The sequence below is a fragment of the Hemiscyllium ocellatum genome, chromosome 19 (genome assembly GCF_020745735.1).
Source record: "Hemiscyllium ocellatum isolate sHemOce1 chromosome 19, sHemOce1.pat.X.cur, whole genome shotgun sequence".
NCBI classification, from domain to species: domain Eukaryota; kingdom Metazoa; phylum Chordata; class Chondrichthyes; order Orectolobiformes; family Hemiscylliidae; genus Hemiscyllium; species Hemiscyllium ocellatum.
Genome location: NC_083419.1, coordinates 69,094,419 through 69,117,262, shown reverse-complemented (window position 1 = coordinate 69,117,262; position 22,844 = coordinate 69,094,419). Strand labels below are relative to the sequence as shown.

Below are 22,844 nucleotides of genomic sequence, written 5' to 3'. Positions count from 1 at the left end.
GGATGTACAGATTCTCTCTCTCTCTCTCTCTCTCTGTCAGGATATACAGATTCTCTCTCACACTATCTGGATATACATATCTCTCTCTCTCAAACTATCAGGATATACAGATCTCACACTCTCTCACACTGTCAGGATATACAGATTCTCTCCCTGTCAGGTTATACAGATTCTCTCCCTGTCAGGTTATACAGATTCTCTCGCTCTCTGTCAGGATAAACAGATTCTCTCTCGCTCTGTCAGGTTATACAGATTCTCTCTCTCTCAGATTATACAGATTTTCTCCCCCTCTTTCTGTCAGGATATACAGATTTTTCTCTTTCTCTCACATATTGTCAGGATATACTGATCTCCCTCCCTCTCACACTGTGATGATATGCAGATCTCTCTCACTGTCAGGATATACAGATCTCTCTCTCTCACTCACTGTCGGGATATGCAGATCTGTCATTCTCTCACTGTTAGGATATATAGATCTCTCTCTCTCTGTCACTCGGTCAGGATATACCGATCTCTTTCTCTCTCTCTCACTGCCAGGATACACAGATCTGTCTCTCTCTCACTGTCAGGACATACAGATTCTCTCTCTCTCTCTCTCTCACTGTCAGGATATAAGATCTCTCTCTCTGTCTGTTAGGATATACAGACCTCTCTCTCTCTCACACTGTGATGATATGCAGATCCCTCTCCCTCTCGCACTGTAATGATATGCAGATCTCTCTCACTGTCAGGATATGCAGATCTCTCTCTCTCTCACGATCAGGATATACAGATTCCTCTCTCTCTCTCACTGTCAGGATATCCAGATCTCCCACTCTCTCTCACATACACACAGTAAGGATATACAGATCTGTCTCTCTCTGTCAGGATGTACACATTCTCTCCTTTCAGGTTATACAGATTCTCTCTCTCTCTGTCAGGATAAACAGATTCTCTCTCTCAGGTTATACAGATTTTCTCCCTCTCTTTCTGTCAGGATATACAGATTTTTCTCTTTCTCTCACACACATTGTCAGGATATACAGATTTCTCTCCCTCTCACTGTGATGATATGCAAATCTCTCTCACTGTCAGGATATATAGATCTCTCCCTCACTGTTAGGATATACAGATCTCTCTCTCTCACTGTCAGGATATATAGATCTCTCCCTCACTGTTAGGATATACAGATCTCTCTCTCACACTGTCAGGATATATAGATCTCTCTCTCTCTCACTCTGTCACGAGAAACCGATCTCTTTCTCTCTCTCTCACTGCCAGGATACGCAGATCTGTCTCTCTCACTGTCAGGACATACAGATTCTCTCTCTCTCTCTGTCAGGATATACAGATCTCTCTTCGCATCAGGATATACAGATCACTCACTCTCTCTCTCTGTCGGGAAATACAGATCTGTCTCTCTCTCTCTATGTCAGTATATACACACCTCCCTCTCTCTCACGATATACATATATCTCTCTCTCCCCCACACAGTATTCGGATATACAGATCTCTCTCTCGCTCTCAGTGCCAGGATATGCAGATCTCTCCCTCACTCTCTCACACTGTCAGGATATACAGATCTCTCTCTCTCTTTCACTGTCAGGATATTCAGACTTGTCTTTGTCAGGATATACAGATCTCTCTCTCTCTCTCTGTCAGGATATGTAGATTTCTCTCTCTGTCAAGTCCACACCGACCCGCAGAAGTGCAACCCACCCATACCCCTACATTTACCCCTTACCTAACACTACAGGCAATTTAGCATGGCCAATTCACCTGATCTGCACATCTTTGTGACTGTGGGAGGAAACCCACGCAGACACAGGGAGAATGTGCAAACTCCACACAGTCAGTCGCCTGAGGTGGGAATTGAACACGGGTCTCTGGCACTGTGAGGCAGCTGTGCTAACCACTGTGCCACCGTGCCGCCCACAAGATTCTCTCCCTCTTTCTGTCAGGATATACAGATCTCTCTCTCTCTCTGTCAGTCTATTCAGATTTTTCTCTATCACTCACAGACACATTGTCAGGATATACAGATCTCTCTCTCACACTGTCAGTATATGCATATCTCTCTCTCTCTCTCACTGTCAGGATATACAGACTTGTCTTTGTTAGGATATACAGATCTCTCTCACTGCTCGGATATACAGATCACTCACTCTGTCAGGATATACAGATTTCTCTCTCTGTCAGGATATACAGATTCTCCCTCTCTCTCTCACTGTCAGGAAATACAGATCTTTCTCTCTCTCTCACTGTCAGGATATCCCGATATCTCTCTCTCTGTCAGGATATGCAGATCTCTTTCTCTCTGTCAGGATATGCAGATTTTCTCTTTCTTTCACACGCACATTGTCTGCATATACAGATCTCTCTCACTCTGTCAGGATAGACAGACCTCTCTCTCTCTCACCGTCAGGATATACAGAGCTCTCTCTCACACACACACTGTTAGGATATACAGATCGCTTCCTCTCTCTCACTGTCAGGATATGCAGATCTCTCGCGCTCTCACTGTCAGGATATACAGATCTCCCTCTCTCTCTCTCTCTCACACACAGTCAGGATGTACAGATCTCCCTCACAATGTCAAGATGTGAGATCTCTCTCACAATGTCAAGGTATGAGATCTCTCTCACAATGTCAAGGTATGAGATCTCTCTCACAATGTCAAGGTATGAGATCTCTCTCACAATGTCAAGGTATGAGATCTCTCTCACAATGTCAAGGTATGAGATCTCTCTCACAATGTCAAGGTATGAGATCTCTCTCACAATGTCAAGGTATGAGATCTCTCGCACAATGTCAAGGTATGAGATCTCTCGCACAATGTCAAGGTATGAGATCTCTCGCACAATGTCAAGGTATGAGATCTCTCGCACAATGTCAAGGTATGAGATCTCTCTCACAATGTCAAGGTATGAGATCTCTCTCACAATGTCAAGGTATGAGATCTCTCTCACAATGTCAAGGTATGAGATCTCTCTCACAATGTCAAGGTATGAGATCTCTCTCACAATGTCAAGGTATGAGATCTCTCTCACAATGTCAAGGTATGAGATCTCTCTCACAATGTCAAGGTATGAGATCTCTCTCACAATGTCAAGGTATGAGATCTCTCTCACAATGTCAAGGTATGAGATCTCTCTCACAATGTCAAGGTATGAGATCTCTCTCACAATGTCAAGGTATGAGATCTCTCTCACAATGTCAAGGTATGAGATCTCTCTCACAATGTCAAGGTATGAGATCTCTCTCACAATGTCAAGGTATGAGATCTCTCTCACAATGTCAAGGTATGAGATCTCTCTCACAATGTCAAGGTATGAGATCTCTCTCACAATGTCAAGGTATGAGATCTCTCTCACAATGTCAAGGTATGAGATCTCTCTCACAATGTCAAGGTATGAGATCTCTCTCTCTCACTATCAGGATATACAGATCTCTCTCTCTGTCAGGATATACAGAATCTCTCTCGCTCTCTCAAACTGTCAGCATATACAGATCTCTCTCTCTCTCCCTGTCAGGATATACAGATTTTTCTCTCTCTCTGTCACTGTCAGGATATACAGATCTCTCTCTCTCTCACGCTGTCAGGATATAAGTTCTCTCTCTCTCTCACACCATGTCAGGATACACAGATCTCTCTCTCTCACACACACACACACACACGCACACACACGCACACGCTGTCAGGGTGTACAGATATCTCTCTCTCTATCATAGACACACACACTGTCATAGATTGCTCTGTCTCTCACACTGTCATAGAACAATACAGAGCAGAACAGGCTCTTCGGCCATCGATGTTGTGCCAACCTGTGAACTCATCTAAGCACACCACCCAACACTATCCCATCATCATCTATACACTTATCCAAGGTCTGTTTAAATGCCCCTCATGTGGCTGAGTTGACTACATTGGCAGGCAGGGCATTCCACGCCCTTACCACTCTGAGTAAAGAACCTGACTCAGACGTCTGTCTCAAGTCTATCAGCCTTCAATTTGCAGCAATGCCCCCTCACACAAGCAGATGTCATCATCCTAGGAAAAAGACTCTCACAGTCTACCCTATCTAATCCTCTGATCATCTTGTATGCCTTTATCAAATCCCCTCTTAACCTTCTTCTCTCCGATGAGAACAGATCCAAGTCCGTCAGCCTTTCCCCATAAGACCTTCTCTCTAGACCAGGCAACATCCTGGCAAATTTCCCCTGCACCTTTTCCAATGCTTCTACATCCTTCTTGTAACGGAGTGACCAGAACTGTACACAATATTCCAAGTGTGGCAGTAGCAGCACTAACATCATGGCTCCGGAACTCAATCCCTATACCAATGAAACCTAACACACTGTATGCTTTCTTAACAGCACTATCCACCTGGGTGACAACTTTGAGGGATCTATGTACATGGACTCTAAGGTCCCTCTGCACATCCACACTGCCAAGAATCTTTTCATTGACCCAGTACTCTGCCTTCCTGCTATTCTTCCCAAAGTGCACCACCTCACATTTAGCTGCATTGAACTCCATCTGTCACCTCTCAGCCCAATCCTGAAGTTTATCCAAGTCCCCCCTGCAACATTCTTCCACACTGTCCACTACTCCACCGACTTTAGCGTCAACGGCAAGCTTACTAACCCATCTATGCCTGCATCTAAGTCATTCATTAAAATGACAAACAGCAGTGGTCCCAAAACAGATCCTTCTGGCACACCATTAGTAACTGGACTCCATGCTGAATATTTTTCATTAACCACCACTCACTGCCTTCTTACAGAAAGCCAGTTCCTCATCCAAACTGTTTAATCACCCTCAATCCCATGCCTCTACATTTTCTCCAACAGCCTACCAAATGGAGCCTTATCAAAGGTTTTTCTGAAGTCCATGTATACCACATCAACTGCCCTACCCTCATCCACATGTTTGGTCACCTTCTCAAAAACTCAATGAGGTTTGAGAGATATGACCTGCCCTTAACAAAACCATGTTGACTATCTGCAATCAAATTGTTGCTTGCTAGATGATTATAAATCTTATCTCTTATAATCCTTTCCAAAACTTTTCCTACAACAGATGTAAGGCTCATTGGTCTTATAATTACCTAGGTTATCTCTCCTGCCCTTCTTGAACAAGGGCACAACATTTACAATCCTCCAGTCCTCTGGTACTAAACCTGTAGACAATGACGACTCAAAGATCAAGGCCAAAGGCTCCAACAGTTCCTGCCCTGCATCCCAGAGAGTCTTCGGATAAATCCCATTCAGGCCCAGGGGGCTTGTCTACTTTCACTCCTCAAGTTGATAACACCTCTTCCTTACTATTCTCAATCCTTTCTAGTCTAATATCTCGTATCTTATTCTCTCCTCTACAATATTCTCCTTTTCCTGAGTGAAAACAGATGAGAAATGTTCATTTAGCACCTCCACAGGGTCCACACACAATTTTGCTTCTGTCTTTGACTGGCCCTAGTCCTACCCTAGTCATCCTTTTATTCCTCACATACCTATAGAAAGCTTTAGGGTTCTCCTTTATTCTACCTGCTAAAGACTGCTCGTGTCCTCTCCTTGCTCTTCTTAACTGTCTCTTTAAATCCTTCCTAGCTAATCTGTAACTCTCCATTGCCTCAGCTGAACCACTTCATCTCAACGTCACATAAGCCTCCTTCTTCTGCTTCACAAGAGATGCAATTTCTTTAGTAAACCACGGTTCCCTTACCTTATCACTTCCTCCCTGCCTGACAGGGACATACCTAGCAATATCTGTTCCTTAAACCAGCTCCACATTTCGACTGTTCCCATCCCCTGCATTTTGCTACCCCATTCTATGCATCCTAAGTTTCGCCTAATCGCATTATAATTGCCATCCCCCCAATCTATAAATCTTGCCCTGCGGCATGTGCCTATCCCTTTCCATCACTAAGCTAAACGTAACCGAATTATAGTCACTCTGGCTGAGGTGCTCAGCTACCACTAAATCAAACACATTCATTACCAAGCACTCGATCCAGTGTGGCCACTTTCTCTCATATGCTGTCATGACATGTAGATCTCTCTCTCACTCTCACACACATGCTCTCAGGATATACAGATGTTTCACCCTCTCACACATGCTGTGACGATATACAGGTCTCACTCTCGCATTCACACGCTATCAGGATATACAGATCTCCCTCTCCCTCTCTCTCTCACACACACTATTAGGAGACACGATCTTCCTCAGACACACACAGTCAGGATATTCAGAATTCTCTCTCTCACACACATGCTGAGGGGATATACGGATCGCTCTGTCTCTCTCTCTCTCACGCGCACACACACACACACACACAGAGTCAGGAAATACACGTCTCTCTCTCTCACTCACTCACACACTTATGGATATACAGATCACTTTCTCTCATATGCTGTCAGGGTATACAGATGCTTCCCTCTCACACACATGGGATCAGGATATATAGATCTCTGTCTCTCACACACATACAAAGTCTGTCAGGATATATAGACCTCATGCACGCACTCACACTGTCTGCTCATACAAATCTCTTGCGCTTTCTCTCTCACACACACACCCAAACACACACTATCAGAATGTACAGATGTCTGTCTCTCTCTCTCTCATATGCTGTCAGAGTTTACAGATTTCTCTCTCTCACACACGTTGTCAGGATATATAACCTCTCTCACACATGTGCAGTCAGAATGTACACATATCTCTCACTTACACATGCTGTCATAACATACAGATCTCTCCCTCTCGCTGTCAGGATATCCAGATCTCTCTCTCTCTCTCTCACACACACACACACACACACACACACACACACACACACACACACACACACACAATAGAACAGTGCAGTAAAGGCCTCACAGACCAGCTCTGCAGCTTGTCAGTGTCCGTCTGTAATCTGCATCACTATCCACAGCTCCACCAACCTTATGTCACCCGTGTAATTACTAACCCATTCTTCTGCACCTTCATCTCAATTATTTATGAAAATGACAAACAGCAGTGGCCCCAGATCCTTGCAGTACAGCACTAGGAACTGAACTCTAGGGTGAACATTTCCCATCAACCACCCACCATGACAGAGTGATCTCCCTCACACACAGGCTAACAAGATACACAGATCTCTCTGTCTCTCACACACACTCTCTCTCACAGACAGACAGACACACACACACAGCCAGGATATACAGATCTCTCTCGCACACACACAGGCTGACAGGAGATACAGATCTTCCTTTTTCATTCAGATAAGTTATCAGGATTTTCAAATGTCTCTCTCTCTGTCTTACATGCACACTGTCAGGACAAACAGATCTATCTCCCTTTCTCTCTCACACTGCCAGGATATAGAGATCTCCCTCACAAACACGCTGCTGGGATACACAGACCACTCTCACTCACAAACATGCTGCTGGGATACACAGATCACTCTCTTTCACACACGCTGCCAGGATACACAGATCACTCTCCCTCACACGTTGTCAGGATATACAGATCCTCTCTCCCACACACGCTGTCAGGCTACACAGATCACTCTCCCTCACACGCTGTCAGGATACACAGATCCTCTCTCCCACACACGCTGTCAGGCTACACAGATCAGTCTGCCTCACTAACACACTGCTGGGATACGCAGATCACTCTCCCTCAAACGTTGTCAGGATACACAGATCACTCTCCCTCAAAAGCTGTCAGGATACACAGTTCACTCTCCCTCACACGATGTCAGGCTCCACAGAACAGTCTGCCTCACAAACACGTTGTCAGGATACACAGCTCACTCTCGCACACGTTGTCACAACATGCAGATCTCTCTCTCTCTCACTCGCTATCAGATTAGATTAGATTCCTTACAGTGGAAACAGGCCCTTCAGCTCAACAATTTCACACCGAACCTCCAAAGAGTAGCCCACCCAGATCCGTTCCCCTACCCCATATTTACCCCTGACTAATGCACCTAGAACTATGGGTAACTTAGCATGGCCAATTCACCTGACTTGCACATCTTTTGAATTCTGGGAGGAAACTGGAGCACCCGGAGGAAACCCATGCAGACACGGGGAGAACGTGCAAACTCCACACAGACAGTCACCCGAAGTGTGAATCAAACCTGGGTCCCTGGTGCTGTGAGGCAGCAGTGCTAACCATTGAGCCACTATGCCATTCTGTCAGGATACATCAATCTCTCTCACATGCTGTCAGGATAAACAGGTCTCTCTCTTTCACACACACACAGAGCACAGAATTGCGATATATTAATCTCTCTTGCCATCAAATATTTATGTATATCCATGAGGATATATATTAATCAGAATTTACCTTTACATATCTGTAAATACTTCAGGCCAGCAACATGACCCGGTGCATCACTATTTCTCCAAAGTGGACAGTGCCTGGTACTTTACCTGCTGCTTCATTGTTTTGGTGTCCCAAAGGAGGAGATCACCTGGAACCAGGTTAGCTCCCTTATCTCCTGTTTCAATCACTGTCCCCAATTTGGTGCTTGGAGCAGCCGAGGAGCAAACAAATGATGCACCACTCGGACTACAAGATAGAGACAAGATTCTGTTGGATACAAAGAAAGGCAGCAAGTTAAGAAATATCCCAGAGAATCCTGACCCAAACATACAACTTAAGAAACAGTGTATCCTTTACAGATAGTATTCACTTTTCCTTTTCTACATTCTTTGCTGGGATGTGGTCAGATCAGCATTTGTTGCATTTCAACTGAGTGACTTGCCAAGCTATCTTAAGGAGCAGTTAAGAATCAACTAGATTTCTGTGGATCTGGAATTACACAAGGCAAACCAGCTAAAGATGGTAGATTTACTTCCCTGAAGGACATTCGTGAACCAGACCAATTTTTATAATCAATCATGGCTGTTGTCATTACTAAGCTTAGTTTTTAATTCCAGATTTATTGTTGGATTTCAAATTTATCAACTAGAATTTTAGCCTACATTCCCAAAGCATTAACTCAGGATGCTGGATTACTGAGCCAGCGCTATTAGCAATAATGATACATCGGGAAATCTTTCCGATCACTTCAAATCTCTGCCCCTCACCACTGACTTCTCTGATAAGGGAAATAGACCGTTCCCATTCATCTGATCGCAGCCCCTTACAACTTTCAACTTTTCAAACAAATTTTCCATTAGCCAGTTCTGCCCCAAGACAAACAATGGCAGCTCATCTAATCTTTTCTATTATTTACACGTTTCCAGTCCTGACAACATCCTTGTAAATGTCCTCATTCCTGCAGTTACATCCTTTTTTGTAACGATGTGACCAGATTGCACAGATATTCAAGTTGTGGCCTAATGAATTATTCAGTCCCAGCTCTTATATTCAGTTCCATTACTAATAAAGGAGCCCTTCTGCCACTTTAATCATCATATTGACCTATTGCTACCTTCAAGGTATCTGTTGACATTCACTGCAAAGTCCTCACTTCCACTACACACTCTCAGTATCCTCCAATTTAAAGTGCATCACCTCATGTTTCTCGAGGCGAAATTCAGTTCTTTCACTTTTCTGCCTACCTGACCAGTTCACTAAAATAGCTTTTATCAATCTACACCAATCCACTTTATTATCAACCATCTTGCCCATTTTTGTGTCATAAGCAAACTCTTTGATGACATGCCTTATATTTGCACCAAAATCATTGAGATAGAACACAAAAACAAGGACCAGGTTCGGAGCCCTGTGGAAATCCAATGTAAACAGCCTTTCAGGCAGAAAAATACCCATCATCTTTATTTATTCTTTATTTTCTGCCACTGAGCCAATATTGTATCCAGTTTGTCACATAGGCTCTAAATATTAGCTTGCTGTCTCTCCATGGATGCTGCCTGACCCAAAGATCTCCAGCATTCTGCAGTAATATGCTCCAACATTGTATCCAGCTGACTGCATCCCACTGGATCCCATGGATACATTTTAAAAACACTCTGCCACGTGGAACCTTGATGAAACTTTACGAAGATACATATAGACATCATCAATTTTCTATTATTTCATCAAAAAAAAATTCAATCAAATTAGTCAGACAACTTTAACCCATAACAAATCTATACTGAACCTCCTTAATCCGTGTATTTAAAATTGACAGTTATTCTGTTTCGCGGAATTGGCACCAATAATTTGCCCACTGCTGAGGTTAGACTGATTGCCTGCCAATGAATAATTTTGTTTAGCCCTCGAGCCCGCTTTGAACAAAGGTACATTAACAGTCCTCAACTCCATCGACGTTGTACCTGTATTCAGCAACAACTGGAAAATGATGGCCAGTCATTCCACTACTTCCCCCCCTTGCTTCTTTTAATAGTCTGGAGTACATTTCACCAAACTGGGTGATTTATCTATTTTCAAGGTTGCTAAATACACTAATACTTCTTCTCTACATTGCATCCTTAACTACAATACCCATATCATCCTCTCTTCTGTGAAAAGGAATACAAATTATTTATTAAGGAGCATACCCACATCATCTGGCTCTAAATAAGTGACTTGTTTTTGGTCTTTAAAGGACCCCATTCATTTCTTAGTTATTCTCTTACTCTGAACATCTTTGTGTTATCTTTGCTTTTACTTGCCAATTTTCTTCCATGCCTTTTTTAAAAATTTCCCTTTTCGATTTCACCCCTGCAGTTTCTATATTCCTTTCAGTCTTTTCAATCATTAGCTTGCCTCTTTTGCCTAATTTAACTTGCATTCTCCTTCACACTCAGGATATTAGATTTGACCTTTCTACATTTTCTCTTCATGTTAACTCCAAATTTCTTGATTCTCCCTTCAAGTGCTTCCCACTGCTCCGACACAGACTTAGCTTCCACTAGCATTTTTACTAAATCACTCATCAACTTCATTCATTGGCTTTGCCTTAATTTTGAACTTTTACTGGTTTAATCTGTGCGCTTTGCTATAATTATTTCAGTAAGGCGTTTGATAAAGTTCCCCATGGTAGGCTACTGCACAAAATACAGAGGCATGAGATTTAGTGATTTGGATCAGAAGTTGGCAAGCTGAAAGAAGACAGTGGTGGTTGATGGGAAATGTTCATCCAAGAGTTCAATTACTCATAGCATACAGCTAAGGATCTGTTTTGGGGCCACTGCTGTTTGTCATTTTTATAAGTGACCTAGATAAGGGAGTAGAAGGACGCGTTAGTAAATTTGTGGATGACGCTAAGGTCGGTGGAGTTGTGGATAGTGCTAAAGGATGTTGCAGGTTACAGAGGGACATAGATAAGCTGCAGAGCTGGGCTGAGGGGTGGCAAATGGAATTTAATGTGGAAAAGTGTGAGGTGATTCATTTTGGAAGGAGCAATGGGAATAAAGAGTACTGGGTTAATGGCAAAATTCTTGTCAGTGTGGGTGAGCAGAGAGATCTCAGTGTCCATGTACATAGATCCCTGAAAGTTGCCACCCAGGTTGATAGTTGAGAGTGTAGTGCTGGAAAAGTATAGCAGATCAGACAGCATCCGAGGAGCAGGAAAATCAACGTTTCGGGCATAAGCCCTTCATCAGGATCCTGCTGTGCTTTTCCAACACTACACTCTCAACTTTGATCTCCAGCATCTGCAGTCCTCACTTTCACCCAGATTTTTAAGACGACGCATGATATGTTAGCTTTTATTGGTGGAGGGATTGAGTTTCGGAGCCATGAGGTCATGCTGCAGTTGTACAAAACTCTGGTGTGGCTGCACTTGGAATACTGCATACAGTTCTGGTCACTGCATTATAGGAAGGATGTGGAAGCTCTGGAAAGGGTTCAGAGGAGGTTTGCTAGGATGTTGCCTGGGATGAAGGGAAGGTCTTGTGAGGAAAAGCTGAGGGAACTGAGGCTGTTTTCATTAGAGAGGTGACTTAATTGAGACATACAAGATGATCAGAGGATTAGATAGGGTGGACAGTGAGACCCTTTTTCCTGAGATGGTGATGGCTAGCATAAGAGGACATAGATTTAAATTGAGGGGTAATAGATATAGGACAGATGTCAGAGGTGTTTCTTTACTCAGAGAGCAGTAGGGGCGTGGAATGCAATGCCTGCAACAATAGTAGACTTGCCAAGTTTAAGGGCATTTAAATGGTCATTGGATAAAAATATGGATGAAAATTGGAACAGAGTTGGTTTTACAGATTGGCGCAACATCGAGGGCCGAAAAGCCTGTACTGCACTGTAATGTTGTTCTATGTTAAAAATAACTGAATTACAATCACCGCAACCTTTTTTTAAAGAAAGAATGAGGTCACTTGGCCCATTGTGGCCACAGTGACCCTCCAAAGGGCATCCCACCCAGATCCACCCAACTCCACCGCGTACCCTATCCCTGCAACCTTGCATTTCCTATGGTCAATCCACCTAACCTACACATGTTTGGACTGTGGGAGGAAACCCATGCAGACATAGGGAGAATGTGCAAATTCCACACAGACAGTTGCCCAAGGGTGAAATCAAACCCAGTTACCTGGTGCTGTAAGACAGCAGCGCTAATTACTGAGCCACCATGCTTCCCCAAAAGCTGCACCATGTTCTTCCACCTTCATTTTCTAAAATGAAGCCCAGAGTTCTGCCTTCTCTTGTTGGTCTTGCTACAGTTTGGCCAAAACAATTGTCCTAAATGTACCTTGAGAAATCTTCTCCCTCAATTCCTTTCATTCTAGAACAACCATTAAAATCCACTCCATTACTCCCTTTTTTTGTATCTCAGAGACTTACCTACATGTTTGTTCAAAAGTAATGTAATATAATATCACAAACAATTTGAGGACAAGAAACTTGGATGCAAAGTTAATGTTATAAATAAAGGAAATGAAGATACAATTGGCTAAAAATGAACTGAGAAAGAACAGTAAAAGATAAAACAGTTGATAAGCAGATAAGCATTTTAGGGAATATTTCATAATTATCAATAAAACAATTAATTGAGAAAAAGACTAAGAGAGGTGAATTGCCAGGGCTAAATAAACTAGGGAGAAAAGATAGAAATGAAAATAGAGAAAGAAAAAATGTTGTGAAGGTGACATGTAGGCCAGAAGATTTGAGATTAATAGAAAAACCTGCAAAAAATGACTAAAAAATAACAGGAAAAAATAAATTGTGAGCAGCAGACAGCAAGAGCTTCCACAGTGTGCAGAGAAGAGAGTAGCTGAAGTTTGCCAAGTAGCTGAAGAGGACAAAAATGCAAAATTAATCATAGGAAATATGGATGTAGGTTTGCTCGCTGAGCTGGAAGGTTCATGTTCAGACATTTCGTCACTGTACTAGGTAACATCTTCACTGAGTAAAAAGTGAGGTCTGCAGATGCTGGAGATCAGAGCTGAAAATGTGTTGCTGGTTAAAGCACAGCAGGTTAGGCAGCATCCAAGGAACAGGAAATTCGACGTTTCGGGCCAGAGCCCTTCATCAGGAATGAGGAAAATGTGCCAGGCAGGCTAAGATAAAAGGTAGGGAGGAGGGGCGATGGAGATGTGGGAGCACGAGGCAGCGCCGATACAGTCATCGATGTAGCGGAGGAAGTGCCGATACAGTGATGTATGTGGAACAGTCCATCTTCCGCAACTACACTGGCGCCACCCCCCACGTTTTCCTCCGCTACATCGATGACTGTATCGGCGCTGCCTCGTGCTCCCACGAGGAGGTTGAACAGTTCATCAACTTTACCAACACCTTCCATCCCGACCTCAAATTCACCTGGACTGTCTCAGACTCCTCCCTCCCCTTCCTAGACCTTTCCATTTCTATCTCGGGCGACCGACTCAACACAGACATCTACTATAAACCGACTGACTCCCACAGCTACCTGGACTACACCTCCTCCCACCCTGCCCCCTGTAAAAACTCCATCCCATATTCCCAATTCCTTTGTCTCCGCCGCATCTGCTCCCAGGAGGACCAGTTCCAATACCGTACAGCCCAGATGGCCTCCTTCTTCAAGGACCGCAGATTCCCCCCAGACGTGATCGACGATGCCCTCCACCGCATCTCCTCCACTTCCCGCTCCTCCGCCCTTGAGCCCCGCTCCTCCAACCGCCACCAAGACAGAACCCCACTGGTTCTCACCTACCACCCCACCAACCTCCGCATACAGCGTATCATCCGTCGTCATTTCCGCCACCTCCAACCGGACCCCATCACCAGGGATATATTTCCCTCCCCTCCCCTATCAGCGTTCCGCAAAGACCACTCCCTTCGTGACTCCCTCGTTAGGTCCACACCCCCCACCAACCCAACCTCCACTCCCGGCACCTTCCCCTGCAACCGCAGGAAATGTAAAACTTGCGCCCACACCTCCTCCCTCACTTCCCTCCAAGGCCCCAAGGGATCCTTCCATATCCGCCACAAGTTCACCTGCACCTCCACACACATCATCTATTGCATCTGCTGCACCCGATGTGGCCTCCTCTACATTGGGGAAATGGGCCGCCTACTTGCGGAACGCTTCAGAGAACACTTCTAGGACGCCTGGACCAACCAACCCAACCAACCCGTGGCTCAACACTTTAACTCTCCCTCCCACTCCACCGAGAACATGCAGGTCCTTGGACTCCTCCATCGGCAGAACATAACAACACGACGGCTGGGGGAGGAGCCCCTCATCTTCCGCCTGGGAACCCTCCAACCACAAGGAATGAACTCAGATTTCTCCAGTTTCCTCATTTCCCCTCCCCCCACCTTGTCTCAGTCGGTTCCCTCAACTCAGCACCGCCCTCCTAACCTGCAATCTTCTTCCTGACCTCTCCGCCCCCACCCCACTCCAACCTATCACCCTCACCTTGACCTCCTTCCATCCATCACATCGCCATCGCCCCTCCCCCAAGTCCCTCCTCCCTACCTTTTATCTTAACCTGCCTGGCACATTCTCCTCATTCCTGATGAAGGGCTCTGGCCCGAAACGTCAAATTTCCTGTTCCTTGGATGCTGCACAACATCTTCACTGAGCCTCTGGATGAAGCATGGCTGATGATTCCTACTTTCTATTTATATATTTGGGTTGGTGATGTTTTTTTTTCTCTCGGGGGTAGTAAATCAGGTCCAAGTCAATATGTTTGTTGATAGAGTTCTGGTTGGAATGCCATGCTTCCAGGAATTCTCATGCATGTCTCTGTTTGGTTTGTCCTAGGATGAATGTGTTGTCCCAGTCGAAGTGGTGTCCTTCCTTATCTATATACTCACCAACATACTAAAACAGCAGCTAATGAACTTGAAAGACCCTATACAGACAACAAGCAAAACTAATGTCATTTACAAATACCATGCAAGGACTGAAACAAACACTATATTGGACAAACGGGCAGAAAATTAGCCACCAGGATACATCAACATCAACTAGCCACAAAAGGACATCACCCTCTCTCACTAGTATCCTTACATACAGATAAGGAAGGAAACCACTTTGAATAGGACAACACATCCATCCTCGGATTTGCCAAACAGAGATATTGGAACCAGGTCCGGGATTGGTGGAGCTAGTACAAGTCGGATGGGTTCGTAGAATCATAGAATCCCTACTGTGTGGAAACAGGGTCTTCGGCCCAACAAGTCGACACTGATCCTCTGAACAGTAACCCACCCAGACCCATTGCCTTACCATATTACTCAACATTTACCCCCTAACCTACACATTCCTGACCATGTTGGGCAATTCAGGATGACTAATTCACCTAAGCTGCACATCTTTGGAGTGGGAGGAAACTGGAGCACCCAGAGGTGACCCATCCAGACGTAGGGAGAATGTGCAAACTCCACAGACAGTCGGAATCGAACCTGGGTCCCTAGCGCTGTGCAACAGCAGTGCTAATAACTGAGCCACCGTGCTGCCAGGTTGCACCAGGGAAGAAAATTAAGTGCAATTAGGGAAGTTTCAAAATAAAAAGAGCACGGGAATTGGGTCCTATACAAAGTGACACAAGAGGGACAACACTACTATTATAGGGTAAGCTGAATAGAGAACAGCCAGGGAATTCCTAGAGGCATGGCACTCATCCACAGATTCTATCAACAAACACATCCGCCTAGACCCTATATACCGGCCAATGCAGCGGACAGCTGGAACTGACAACCGGAAGCGACAGAGACAAGCCACTATAAATGCCGGAGGAAACATCACAGAAGCGCTTCACAAGAGGCTCCGAAGCACTGAGGATGTCACCTAGACAGGGGACGAAACGTTTGCAACACAAATTCCCAGCTCGGCCAACAGAACCACAACAACGAGCACCCGAGCTACAAATCTTCTCCCAAACTTTGAAGAGGGAAATAAGTCAAGCAGGGCCTCAGGTCAAAGTAATCTAAAGGGATGGAAGAATTGGCCTCAGTATGCAGAGCACTCACAATAAAGTAAATCAATTACTTGTACAGAGAAAAATAAAATACTAGGATAAAGTTGGGATTACAAAACGTGGCGGCAGGTGGGCAAGGTATTCAGTTTTTAAGAATGACAGACTAAAAGGAAAAGGAGGAGATGGCATTGTTGGCAAAAAAAGGGAAAAAGCACTTTTGGGAGGAAGTATACAAGTTCTGGTGAAGTTGAATTTACATGGATTGAGCTTAGAAACACCAAGGAATAGAAAATTGCATAGAGACCCTCAAACCGTAGTGGTAATGTGGCAAGCAGGAAATTAGAGATTGAAGCAATAAAGTTACAGCTATCATCTTGCGTGACTTGAATCTGCATTTGAATTGGGCAAAGCAAGTCAGGAATAATAGAGTCATAGAGATGTACAGCATGGAAACAGACTATTCAGTTCAACCCATCCATGCTGACCAGATATCCCAACCCAATCTAGTCCTACCTGCCAACACCCAACCCATATCCCTCCAAACCCTTCCTATTCATATATCCATCCAAATGCCTCTTAAATGTTGTAATTGTACCAGCCTGCACCACTTCCTCTGGCAATTCATTCCATACATGTTCCACCCTCTGTGTGAAACAGTTGCCCTGTAGGTCTCTTTTATATCTTTCCCCTCTCACCCTAAACCTATGCCCTCTAGTTCTGGACTCCCCGACCCCATGGAAAAGACTTTGCCTATTTATCCTATCCATGCCCCTCATAATTTTGTAAACCTTTATAAGGTCACCCCTCAGCCTCCAATGCTCCAGGGAAAACAGCCCCAGCCTGTTCAACCTCTCCCTATAGCTCAAATCCTCCAACCCTGGCGACATCCTTGTAAATCTTTTGTGAACCCTTTCAAATTTCACAACATCTTTCTGATAGGAAGGAGAACAGAATTGCACATAATATTCCAACAGTGGCCTAACCAATGTCTTGTACACCCGCAACATGACCTCCCAACTCCTGTACTCAATATTCTGACCAATAAAGGGAAGCATATCAAACATCTTCTTCATACCAAATGCCGCCTTCATTATCCTATCTACCTGCGACTCCACTTTCAAGGAGCTATGAATCTGCACTGCAAGGTCTCTTTGTTCAGCAACCCTCCCTAGGACCTTACCATTAAGTGTTTAAGTCCTGCTAAGATTTGCTTTCCCAAAATGCAGCACCTCGCATTTATCTGAATTAAACTCCATCTGCCACTTCTCAGCCCATTGGCCCATCTGGTCAAGATTCTGTTGTAATATGAGGTAACCCTCTTCGCTGCCCACTATATCTCCAATTTTGGTGTCATCTGCAAACTTACATCCAAATCATTTATGTAAATGACAAAAAGTAGACGACCCAGCACCAATCCTTGTGGCATTCCACTGGTCACAGGCCTCCATCCAGTCTGAAAAACAACCCTCCACCACCACCCTCTGTCTTCTATCTTTCATCCAGTTCTGTATCCAAATGACTAGTTCTCCCTGTATTCTATGAAATCTCACCTTGCTAACCAGTCTCCCATGAGGACCTTGTCGAATGCCTTACTGAAGTCCATATAGATCATATCTACCCCTCTGCCCTCAGCAATCCTCTTTGTTACTTGCTCAAAAAACTCAAACAAGTTTGTGAGACATGATTTCCCATGCACAAAGCCATGTTGACTATCCCGAATCTGTCCTTGCCTTTCCAAATACATGTACATCCTGTCTCTCACGATTCCCTTCAACAACTTGCCCACCACCGAAGTCAGGCTCACTGGTCTATCGTTCCCCGGCTTGTCTTTACCACCCTTCTTAAACAGTGGCACCATATTAGCCAACCTCCAGTCTTCCAGCACCTCACCGGTGACTATAGATGACACAAATATCTCAGCAAGAGGCCCAGCAAACACTTCCCTAGCTTCCCAGAGTTCTAGGGTACATCTGATCAGGTCCTTGAGATTTATCCATCTTTACCCATTTCAAGACGTCAAGCACTTCCTCCTCTGTTATATGGACATTTTGCAAGATGTCACCGTCTATTTCCCTACATTCTATATCCTCCATGTCTTTTTCCATGGTAAATACTGATGTAAAATACTCATTTAGTATCTCCCCCATTTTCTGCGGCTCCACACAAAGGCTGCCTTGCTGATCTTTGAGGGGCCCTAATCTCTCCCTAGGTACCCTTTTGTCCTTAATATATTTGTAAAAACTCTTTGGATTCTCCTTAGTTCTATTTGCTAAAGCTATCTCATGTCCCCTTTTTGCTCTCCTGATTTCCCTCTTAAGTATACTTCTACTTCCTTTATACTCTTCTAAGGATTCACTCGATCTATCCTGTCTATACCTGACATATGCTTCCTCCTTTTTCTTAACCAAACTCTCAATTTCTTTAGTCATCGAGCATTCCCTATACCTACCAGCCTTCCCTTTTACCCTGACAGGAATATACTTTCTCTGGACTCTCGTTACCTCATTTCTGAAGGCTTCCCATTTTCCAGCCATCCCTTCACCTGCGAACATCTGACCCCAATCAGTTTTCAAAATAAGCTTTCTAATACGTCAATATTGGCCTTTCTCCAATTTAGAACTTCAACTTTTAGATCTTGTCTACCCTTTTTCATCGTTATTTTAAATCTAATAGAATTATGATCACTGGCCTCAAAATGTTCCCCCACTGACACCTCAGTCATCTGCCCTGCCTTATTTCCCAAGGGTAGGTCAAGTTTTGCACCTTCTCTAGTAGATACATCCATATACTGAATCAGAAAATTGTCTTGTACACACTTAATAAATTCCTCTCCATCTAAACCCTTAACACTATGGCAGTCCCAGTCGATGTTTGGAAAGTTAAAATTCCCTACCATAATCACCCTATTATTCTTACAGATAGCTGAGATCTCCTTACAAGTTTGTTTCTCAATTTCCCTCTGACTATTAGGGGGTCTATAATTCAATTCGAAATAGGTTATCATCCCTTTCTTATTTCTCAGTTCCACCCAAATAATTTCCCTGGATGTATCCAGGAATATCCTCACTCAGCACAGTTATAATGCTATCCCTGATCAAAAATGCCACTCCCCCTCCTCTCTTGCCTCCCCTCTATCCTTCCTGTAGCATTTGAATCCTGGAATATTAAGCTGTCAGTCCTGCCCATCTCTGAGCCATGTTTCCGTAATTGCTATGATATCCCAGTTCCATGTTCCTAACCATGCCCTGAGTTCACCTGCCTTCCCTGTTGGGCCCCTTGCATTGAAATAAATGCAGTTTAATTTATTAGTCCTACCTTGTCCCTGCCTGTTCTGACTGTTTGACTCACTTCTGTTCTCAAATGTACCAGTCTCAGATTGATCTCTTTCCTCATTATCTACCTGGGTCCCACCCCCCCACCTTACTAGTTTAAATCCTCCTGAGCAGCTCGAGCAAATCTCCCTGCCAGTATATTAGTTCCCTTCCAATTTAGGTGCAATCTGTCCTTCTTATACAGGTCACTTCTTCCCCAAAAAAGATTCCAATGATATAAAAATGTGAATCCTTCTCTCATACACCAGCTCCTCAGCCATGCATTCATCTGCTCTATCCTCCTATTCCTGCCCTCACTAGCTCATAGCACCGGGAGTAATCTCAAGGACCTCCTTTTTAAATTTCTGCCCAACTCTCTGATCTCCCTTCAGAATCTCAACCTTTTCCCTTCCGATATCATTGGTTCCAATGTGGACAATGACCTCTTGCTGGCCCCTTCGCCCAGTGAGAACATTCTGTACCCTCTCTGAGACATCCTTGATCCTGGCACCAGGGAAGCAACACACCATTTTGCTTTATCGCTGCTGGCCACAGAAATGTCTGCCTGTACCTCAGACTAGAGAATCCCCGAACACAATTGATCACAATTCGGGAGGCACGATGGCTCAGTGGTTAGCACTGCTGTCTCACAGCACCAGGGTCTCAGGTTCGATTCCAGCCTCGGGCGACTATCTGTGTGGAGTTTGCACATTCTCCCTGTTTCTGCGTGGGTTTCCTCCGAGTGCTCCGGTTTCCTCCCACAGTCCAAAGATGTGCAGGTCAGGTGAATTGGCCATGCTAAATTGCCCATAGGTTAGGTGCGTTAGTTAGAGGAAAACAAGTCTGGGTGAGTTACTCTTCAGAGGGTCAGTGTGGGCTTGTTGAGCCAAAGGGCCTGTTTCCACACTGTAGGGAATCTAATCTATTCATATAATCTCTTGGAACCCGACGTACCCCTTGTTGCATTAGAGCCAATCTCAATGCCCTGGAGGAAGAACTCCTGGAGTGTGTATGGGATGGTTTTCTGCATCAATACATTGAAAAACCAATGAGAGAAAAACAATCTTCCACTGCATATTGTGTTGTGACAAAGTAATAATTGGCAATCTAGCTGTGCTGGGGATAGAATGATCACAACATGATAAAAGTCACTAAGATGGAGAGTGACATGGTTGATTCTGAGACTAGGGTCCTGAATCTAAATAAATGAATCTATGACAGTATGAGGCATGAGCTGGCTATGATGTATAGGGACTGTTACTTCAAGGAATGTGGGTTCCCAGACAATGACAAACTTTTGAATATATAGAGGAACTGCAACAGTTGTTCAGTCCTGACTGACACTAAATTAAAACAGGAAAGATGACAACTACTAAACAAAATCAGGGATAGCATTAGATTTATGGGAGATGGCATCCAAATTGACCAGAGACGCAGCAAACCCGAGGACTGGGAGCAGCTTAGATTTCAACAAAGGAGCACAAAGGAATTGATTGAGAGTTTAAAAACTGAGTATAAGAGTAAGCTTTCAGGGAACATTCAAACTGATTTTAAAAGCTTCTATAGGTATGTGAAAGACAAAGATTAGAGAAGACAAATGTAGGTCTCTTAAACCAGAAACGGGTGAAGTTATGATGAATGAAACCAAAATACACACTTCTTTTCGGTCTTCACAAAGGAGGACACATTGTCCCAAAAAAGCTGGGGAACACGTGATCTGGGGGAAGAGAGGGGAATGGAAGGAAATCAGTACTAGTAGGGAAATGGTGTTGGGAAAATTGATCGGATTAAAAGCCTATAAATTCCCATGAGGGCCTGATAATCTGCATTCCAAAGTAGTTAAGAAAATATTTCTCGAAAAAGTGGATGTTGTGATGGGTGTCATATGGATATGGAGGCTTTGGAGAGACTGCAAAAGTGGTTTACCAGGATTCTGCCTGGACTGGGGTAAACCAGGTATAAGGAGATGTTGGACAAATGTGGATTGTCTTTGCACAAGCTTCAGAGGCTGAGGGTGAGCAAGAGAAGTATGTAAAATTTTAAGACACATAGATAGCGTGGATAATTGGAATCTTTTACTAAGCATCACTGGTTTAGGGTATTGGAGGATTTAGAAAAGAGAAACCATACTTGATAAATCTCATGGAGGTTTAGCAGAGGTAATAAGAAAGAGCCAGCTGATAATGGTTTACATGCATTTTCAGAAGGCAAAAGGTCCTGAATTAGAGATTAGCATGCAAAATTAATGCAATCACATGCATGGGATTGTGGTCAGCTAGCTTAATATCTGCAGAGAAAATATTATAGCCTACTATAAAAGATACAAATAACAGAACATTTAGAAAACATAATACAATTAAGCTAGGTCAGCATGGCTTCATGAAGGGGATAGCATACCGAACAAAGAATGACAAAAGTAAATCAACGGATGTGTTTGGATTTTCAGAAAGCACTTAAGACAAGTACGATACATCAAACCACATTATAAGTTAAGTTGGAAGCAATATTTAGCACAGATAGAGAATAGGGCTAACTAATAGAAGACAGAGTTAGAATAGAGATATTTTCAGGATGCTAAATTGTAACTAGTTATACAAGAGGGGTCAGTGCTAGGGCCACAATTATTTACATTGTATATTAATGACTCATATGAAGAAAGTAAACATCAAGTCTATGAAGCATACAGACAGGTTAAATGAGTGGGCAAAAACTTGGCAGATGGAATATAATAGAGGCATGTGAGTTTATGCATTATAGCGGGAAGAATAGGTGAGCTGAATATTATTTAAAATGAGAAAGACTACAGAACAGAGGAATTTGGGAGAACTCATCCATGAATCACAAAAAGCCAGCATCTAAGTTCAGCAGGCAATAGGAAAGGCAAACGGAACAGTAGCATTTATTTCAAAGGGAATTCAGTATAAACGTAGGGAGGTTTTGCTAAAATTATATCAGAGACCAGTCAGACCTCAGCTAAATAATGTGACCAGTTTGGATGCCTTATCAAAGGAAATATGTATTGGCACTGGAACAATACAGTTTTACAAGATTGACGCCAGGTGTAGAGGGATTGCCTCATGAGACGGTTGAAGTAAAATGGCCCTGCGCTCAATGTAACCTTACTGAAGCATAAAAAATTCTTAAGGGGTTCGACAGGGTAGATTTGGAAAGGTTGTGTAACCTTGTGGGAGAATCTAGGACAAGAGGGCAAAATCCCAGAAGAAGGATTTAAGATAACAAGGCAGAAAT

The 22,844-nt window shown here is 43.7% G+C and overlaps 1 protein-coding gene across 3 annotated transcripts in view; it reads right to left on the bottom strand.

Moving 5' to 3' along the window:
* Positions 1-22,844, bottom strand: part of wdr91 (WD repeat domain 91) — a 108,024-nt gene that overhangs the window by 18,202 nt on the left and 66,978 nt on the right. For all 3 annotated transcript variants that reach the window (XM_060839532.1, XM_060839531.1, XM_060839533.1), the window contains one exon: positions 8,404-8,563. In XM_060839532.1, coding sequence (XP_060695515.1) covers positions 8,404-8,563 — 160 coding nt within the window. The remainder of the gene's footprint in view (positions 1-8,403; positions 8,564-22,844) is intronic.